Source organism: Triticum aestivum, chromosome 6D (assembly GCF_018294505.1).
Source record: "Triticum aestivum cultivar Chinese Spring chromosome 6D, IWGSC CS RefSeq v2.1, whole genome shotgun sequence".
Taxonomy (NCBI): Eukaryota; Viridiplantae; Streptophyta; class Magnoliopsida; order Poales; family Poaceae; genus Triticum; species Triticum aestivum.
In genome coordinates, this window is record NC_057811.1 from 3,998,472 (window position 1) to 4,006,437 (window position 7,966).

Here is a 7,966-nt window from a genome sequence, read left to right on the forward strand (position 1 = left end):
CATGAAAACCAGGCACTGTATGTACGTCCAGATCTCATCCGAACTTTTCTCCCTTTTTCGCTTTTGGGCTTTATTTATTTAGTGACTTGCACGTGGATGAATCTCGTCTTCTTTTTTCCTTTTCCAGCTTTATTTGGCAGTAAAAAAGATGGATGAACAGCCCTCCCTCTCTCTCTCTAGATCTCTCCCCATGCACAAACTTTAAATAAACAACATAAGACCACTTTATACATAAAGCATACCATTCATGGAGAACAAGATCAGATACTTCACTATCACTCTTCTCTCTCTCTCTTTCTCTCTCTCTCTCTCTAGCAAGCTAGATCCCTCTCTCTCTCCCTCTTCCCAACACACAGACACACATAATGGAGGAGACTGAGTATCACTTTCTATCTCATCACCTTTGGCCTTGATCAGAATGTTGCATCCATCTTTCTCTTTACCTCGATCTAGCTATCGTTGCTGAGTACACCGGATCAATTAATTAGTCTAGCTAGAAATCTGTTGTTCAACTAGTTACTTAATGGTGTGTCCTCCCTAGGGTGAACTCGAGGTTCGGCACCGGCGGACTCGATGTTTGATCGGAGATGCATGACACGTTCATCTCCCCTGACATCTCAAGGCTCTTTGATGCATCAGCTTCCTGCAAATGCAAATGTCAATATAATTATAGCTGGTCCTTGTATATGTAGAAATAGAATACTATATACGTGTTGCTTCATATGTGTTACCTTGTGACACTGTCCTCTATTTTCAGTGCCATTTGGGCCGAAACCAGGCCATCCTACCCTGCTGCAAAGCCACAACAAAGAGAAATTAAGCAAAAATTCGAAAAGTATTTAGTCACAATTATGCCACACGGCACAATTACTACTTGTACATAATGTACAGTACATTAATCGATAAATAAACACTAAAAATATGGTATTATTGTAGTATATGTAAATTATATGCTAACTCACCAGATATATAGCTGGGGCCCCAATGCATTGGGAAATATATAAGATGCTTAATTAATTTGTTGACCACTGAACATTGGGGTGCACACATCGAGATGATGTTTAGAAAAGATTATCTATACAATAGTATGATTCTTGAGCAACTCCAAAGAAGCCCCAAACCTTGTCCTTTGTTTGGACCCTCTTTTTACTTTGTCTATTTTATACTATTTTTTGGGGGGTGGCTTTTCATGCAGAACTAAAGGAGGCACTAGTAAATTTTCAGTAGGTACCCAGTACACTTTGTCATCTTAGATCTTTTCCGGACAAGTGGGCCTGCCTGCTCTCCCTCGGTACATGTGTACTGCATATGTATGCGTCCATGCAAAATGCGCAGTGGAGAGGACCAACTTTTCATTGCAGCCATTAAACTACTCAAGGGGATCATTGCACCATCATGAGGTTTCAAATGTCTACCCTATACTGGACAAACCGAACAATGCCAAAATTTCTTATCCCCACTTTTTTTCCTCAGAGCCCTTCTTGCATTTGCATGTGGAGAGAGAGGAGAGAGAGAGAGAGAGAGAGAGAGAGAGAGAGAGAGAGAGAGAGAGGGAGAGAGAGAGAGAGAGAGATAGCCACTGTGTCTCTGTGTAGCTAAAACAAACAGAAATGGGAGCCTTTCTTGCCATTAACATGAGTCAGGCAAACATCCAAATGTTTGCAGTGCTGCTATATATATGTCATCTACAGCTGCATGCATGCAGCAATCAGTATGACTTCTACTACAGTACTGTCTACTACTACAAAGGTCTTTTGTTCCTTGTGCTCACTGCTTTCCTGTTACCTTGCAATGTATATTTTCCATCATTTTGGTGTGTATAATATAGATCAAGTATTATGAGAAGTTGTGCCCTCCCCATAGTTATATATATTTAAAATATCATATTATATGGTTTAGCACTAGTATTATTTGGTTAAATACCTTTAAAAACGATATGATTTGGTTAAATAAGGAAGGTACATAAGCTAGTTAAAACGTCAGGGCAGATTAAATCAAGTAAAATTGATGTACCTTGAGGAGTTACTCCACAAACCACCATTGTAACTGCTGCTGCTGTGAGAATTTGCGCTGGTTCCATTTTGATCGGTGCCCCTGTGGGTGTTGAGGGCCTCGGGCAAGCTCTCGTCAGAGATCTCACCCGCTGATCCGTTATCGAATCCTTCATTTTGTCCTAAAAATATGTTTGAGTTTCAGCGCTCATAATCGATATCAAGTACTCGAATAAATACAACTACGGCATATCGTGCCCGTACATAGGTGCTCAGGTTCTACGAACTATATAAATATATATACTATACCTGGTGATGTCATGGGTTTGTCGGTACTCTTTATCGTGCGATACATCTGCAAAGACAAGATGATATGCAACTAAATTAGTAATCGCAACAAAAGACTTGTGCATCTATTAGCTCTTAATGCGACTAATGATTTTGCATATGTGCAGACGTACTCAAAAAGGGACTGCTATCAGCCATAAATTTTATTAACTGTGTTACAGTTAGCAATGATTTGTGATACGAGTAGCACATACTAGTACTACAGACATGCATTTACCATCACTAGTATTTCTCAGCTGTACATATATTATAGCCATTTCATATAGTGCATTCAGAGGTACGAATCCAACAACTGTTCCACAATGTACTTGCTGTCTTGCTGCATCCATTTAGAAAAGAGAAAGCTTGCATTGATTTCTTTCAGCTAGTATAGCTAAGACCGGTGCATGCATGCACCAGTCAGTCACAAAAATCAGTTACTACATGAGAAACAGTGCACACATGCACATACACACACATGCTCATCAGCTTTTTTTTCTTTCGGTTGCAAAAGCCTTGTGCTCCCCCCTGGTTTGCAAAAGCTGCTCCATTACTAAATGCTTGTCTAGTCCACTCCACACAAAATTCAGAGAAATGCATGCAGAAGCTAGATCAGCACCAGCTAGCTAGCTAGTACTACTACTGTTGCTGCTGCTACTACTGTTCTTTCCTTTCTTCTTCTCTTTGCTCATAATTTTTTTCAGGATTTATCTGCTCATACGATGGTATACTAATAATTATAAAAAAAAAATCTTGGACCTCCATGCATTCAAGAGTTAGCTAGCTAGCTAGATGATAAGAGGGATGCATGAGAAGCTAGCTACACTGCCATGAACTTTGTTTTGACAAACACTCTTGTTAACATCAGGAACAAGAAATGCAGCATATATAGAACAAGATAGATAGCTGAAACAAAGAGGTGTGCTTTGAAAGAAAGAAAATGTGCACCTGCAAGTGAGACTTGACATGTGCCAAGGTGAGATCCTTCACATCCATCAGCTCCAGCACCGACTTGGGAGTGGCTCCTAATCAAATCCAATAAAAAAATCACTAAAAGAACCAAAACATCACTAACAAATTCAGCTTCATCACTGAATTAATTTGGGAGTAGCAAGAAAGCAACTTCATGGAAATTAATGATCTTGCAAATTAAGCATCCAGGCATAGCTAGTAAACAAAATCTGTATATGTACATACTCTCATGGCCTCCTAGGAGCTCGACGGCGTGCACGAAGCGCGCGTGCAGCGTCGTCGTCCAGCGCATCCTTGGAGCCCTCACGCTCCGCCGCCCCGGCGGGAACCTCGACCTCGACGACAAGAAGCCGCCGCCGCCCCCGCCGCCGCTGCTCCGGTAGGCCATGGCCATGTGCTGGTGCTGGAGCTGCTGGAAGGAGGGGTGGTGGTGGTAGATGGGGACCCCTCTTATAGGCTTGAGCAAGGCGTTCATCCGGTGGTGGTAGTGGTTGCTGATGTGGTTGGAGTAGCTGGCGGCCGTGGCAGCTGAAGGCGGCGGCGTCCACGCCGACGGCGGCGTGCCATCTTTGTTGGCCATGTCGGTGGCACCGGCTCGCAGAAACCCTAGGTGGTGGCTGAAGTGGTCCATGTTGGTGGCGCCGGTAGCGTCCGGTGGTCGCCCCCAGCTGCCCGGCGGCGCGGTGGGTGGCGTGGAAGAGGAGCTGGTGTTGCTGATCTGCAGCGCCAGGTCCGGCTGCCGGGGGAACAGCTCCATGGGGATTGCTTGCTCCAAGTAATCGAAGCTGGCTAAGAGATGAAGAAGAGAGCTAGGTAATCTTGCCGAGGGGGTCGATGCAAGAAGAGACCGACAACAAATTCTTCTCCCTTGATCCTCAATTGGGAAATTTCTTGGATCTTTCTTGGCTCGATCTGGTGACGGATGGATGGATGAGTGTTGTTGTTGCTTGTTGGTGGTGGTGAGCTTTGCTAGCTAGAGGAGGATTTGGTGAGGGTGAGGGTGAGGGTGAGGGTGAGGGTGTGAGGTGGGGTGGGTGAGATGTGTGACGAGTGAGACTACTGTATATAGTGTGTGTGTGTGTGTGGCTGTGGGCTACCGAATTGAACGACTCGAGACTGGCTAGCTGGGAAATGACTCTGGCAATTGACAAAGTGTGTGTGTTTCTTTGTAAGAGAGAGAAAGACCTGGATGTGTAACGATGCAAGCTAGTACTGCTGCCATTTGCTTGTTTCTTTGCCCCCCCCCCCCCCCCCCCTCTTCCATATTAAGAGCAAATAACTAACTTTTGCATCTCCGAAACCCAAAAACCTTCTCTAACAGATGATGTAGATACAAAAATAAATTAATTACACCTCCGTCGCCTGGAGATCTAAAATACAACACCACACATTGCAAATTTGCATCTCCACCTATTGGAGATGTAAAAAAAGCCAGCCGCGCGCCAACCGCTGTTCCCTTTCCTTCCCCTAACCCCATATTCTTCCTCCCACCGCCCGCCGCACTGCCACCGCCCACTTGCCCGCCCGCCGCACCCCGCGCCAGATTCTCCCCCTCCAGCACCCCCGACGCCAGTTCCGCCGCGTTTCAACAGCTGGCCCCCGCCGCACGCTGCAAATCGGGCGTTTTTCCGCCGCGTGGCCGCCCCTCCGCCCGGAGCTGGATTCGTCCCGACCTCCGCCCCGCCAGCATCCCCGATGCCTTGCTCCACCTACAGCCCCACCCGCTGTCCCGCACCACCGCCTCGCCCACCGCCTAGTTCCACCACCGTCGCCCGCCACCATGCCGCCAAAGATGACCCCAAAGAGCAAGATGGGGTTCTTCAGCATGCGGCCGAAGGCATCCGGCAAATTCGGCACCGAGTTCTCCGACGCCGGCTTCCGCTTCTGGCTCGACACCTACACCACCGCCGACAAGGACACACGTGGCTACGACGGGGCAGTGTGGCGTGCCGGGAGGCCGAAAATGGACCTCAACTTCCCGAAGATCGAGACCCGGGCGGATGCGGAGTTCTTCGTGCTGGAGGGCATTCGGATGGAGGAGATACCGAAGAAGAAGACAGAGAAGAGGCCGCTCATTGTCGCCGGTTCCGGCGATAGCGATGAGGTGGCGATGGTGAGGTTCGCGCAGGAGAATCCGGAGTATGTTCAGGCCGAGCAGGAGTACTTCTGAAAGCGCGACGCCAAGCAGAAGAAGAAGAAGAAGTAGGTGAAGAAGGAGGACTGGGCCGGCCCCTCGACGGTGATCCCCATCGAGTCTGACTCGGAGGACTGGGTGACTCGGAGGAGCAGGACGAGGGGTATGACGACCCGGACAAGGATGAGTTCTGGGCGCAGTTTCATAACTCCGATGATGAGTAGTTGCATCTTTGATGTAGTTCAACTAGTAGTTCGAATTAATGCCCTAGTTCAATTTTTTTTGAGATCTGACCCTTTTCCTACCGCCGGGATCAATGGCGGTACGGGTGCACGCCCTACCATAAAAAATTTATAAGTATTAAATACAGTGCTTGTACACACCTACCACCGGGCACCTTGGCGGTAGGGTTACACAGGCTACCATCAGCCTGTTTGGCTGTAGGGATGCACTACGCTGACGTGGATAAATTTTCTACTGCCAGGACGGTAGGCTGGTATACTCTACCGCCATCGACCCTGGCGTTAGAAAAAGGGTAAGGTCCCGAAAGTTTTCCGAGGCTTAACTTTCACAAAAGAGTCAAAACACCAAAGGCCTCTCATGTGCTGGGGACGGATAGCTAGGTAGCTAGGTGCAGCGAGTACTGTACAATGCTTAGCCTAATGTTTTGTACCTGGACATGCGTACACTGGCAAATTAAGTCGGTAGCGAATAACAGAACAAGGGCAAGGCCATTAATTTGCTCCATCACTGTGACTTGTGACTGTGACTGTGACTGTGGGGTAAAAAACGTTTGTCCCTTTGTAGCCATGATTAAACGTAATACACACACTAGCTTGTATAGAGAGGGGGGTAGGGGTGGGGGTGGGGTGTATGATGATACGGCGCAGTGCACGCATGTACAACCTGCGTCCTCTGACGACGTCTGATGACATATATTGGCCATGCACATGTACTGTACATGCATGGCATTCATGCATCGTGTTGTACCGGTTCCTGCTAACGGCCGGGACACCCACGCACGTACTGGATTTGTGTCCTTGCACACGCAATGATATGTTTCGATAAAGCTTTCTGCTGTCCGAAATCAATAATGTGGCTACGTCGTCTGCACACCTTGCATTGAGGGCCCTCCGGAGACACGGGCATTAATATGTTTCAATTATGACACACCTACAGTAATAAGGCTGGTCCAAACAATTCCTAGGTTTTTATAAATATGCTGGTCTCATGTTTTGGAAGTGGTAAATATATAAACGAAATTCAAATGAGGGAAAGAGAAACAAGTAGTAGCTCACTTTTGTTTCGTTTTTGAAGGTAAGATTATTTCTTCTTTTTTTTTGCGGGGAAAAGGCAAGATTTGTTCTTACCTCCTAGGTACAAGTCGTCGAGGACATGAACTTGGGTTTTCTGCTTCCGCTGTCCAGGCCTTCATGTACCATTTTCCTTCAATTCTATATTTTGCAGCTCCTCTTCATTGCGGGTTTCACAGAGCATTAGTTGATGTGTCGCGAAGGTTACAAAAAGGTTTGTCGGAGCTTTCAATGTGGTTCTGGTTCGATTGTCCGTCGCATTTTCATTGCGATTTCGGTGTTTAGGTTAGCCTTGACAATGGCAATTGCGTTTAATCGGTGTTATGAGATTCCGTAAATGTTAGGTGCATCTGCTCATCTCGAGGGTCCTTTGCAAACATGCAAATACAGAAGAAATAGCGGGAACTAAATGTGGGTTATAATAAGAATCTGAGATGGATGAACTGCCCCCCCCCCCCCCCCCAAAAATCTAGTTGTCTTGTACAGTTTGTTCTTCTAGTTTAAAAAAAGCAAAAGAGGAACAACTTGGTTTGATTTAGGATCTACCTTTGGTACTAAATGTTCTTGAGTTTCTACTTATATTGTCTTTGGGGGGGGGGGGGGGGGGGGGGCGTTGTGGTTCAACCTAGGCACACTGCACCCCTTATCTAGCCAATCATTTTCTGCTTCGTGATCCATGCATACACTTTTCTCTTTTTTGTTTCTCCCAAATAAAGCTACATGTGAACTTTAAACTTTGCATGATAAGAAAACATTATAGCTGCAATGTGAGGAAAAACTTTCAGATTTTTTCGCATGCACCATAAATACTTTAAATAAAAAAATTACTCTATCCAAATCTTGTTTTGTATATTTATGGTAGACCAAAGAATCCAAAAATATTCATACATTGTAGTTCTAGAGTTTTGTGGACCTACAAAGTTTGAAGTCCATATGTTTTTTCATTTGAGAGAAGCAAAAAGAGAAAAATATTCATGTAGTAAGTTAGTTGGCTAGCACAGATCTCAATGCAATGTTGGAGCGGAAGGATAAGCAATGTTGGCTAGCACAAACAAATATTCCGAGGTTTTATATGCCAATCTCATGGAGTAGATATAGAAAGTTCAAATGAGGGTAAGAGAAACAACTAGCTCACTTTTATTTTTGAAAGGAAGATTTATTCTTACGTGTAGATTCAAGTCGTCAATGACATGAACTAGGGTGTTTTACTTACTGCCCAGTCTTCGTGT

At 45.7% G+C, this 7,966-nt stretch overlaps 1 protein-coding gene across 2 annotated transcripts; it reads right to left on the reverse strand.

Annotated features, from left to right (window-relative positions):
- Positions 1-206: 206 nt before the first annotated feature.
- On the reverse strand, positions 207-4,415 carry LOC123142928 (probable transcription factor KAN2). Of its 2 annotated transcripts, none has more exons than XM_044561640.1 (6): positions 3,516-4,415; positions 3,267-3,343; positions 2,301-2,346; positions 2,014-2,173; positions 732-789; positions 207-643 (listed from the first exon to the last, which is right to left on the reverse strand). In XM_044561640.1, the coding sequence occupies exons 1-6, from the start codon at positions 4,045-4,047 to the stop codon at positions 521-523; spliced, it is 996 nt and encodes a 331-aa protein (XP_044417575.1). In that variant the 5' UTR covers positions 4,048-4,415; the 3' UTR covers positions 207-520. The 2 variants fall into 2 exon arrangements, with proteins under 2 accessions (XP_044417575.1, XP_044417574.1); XM_044561639.1 differs by having other exon boundaries at positions 732-792; positions 3,516-4,408.
- Between the last annotated feature and the right edge of the window lie 3,551 nt (positions 4,416-7,966).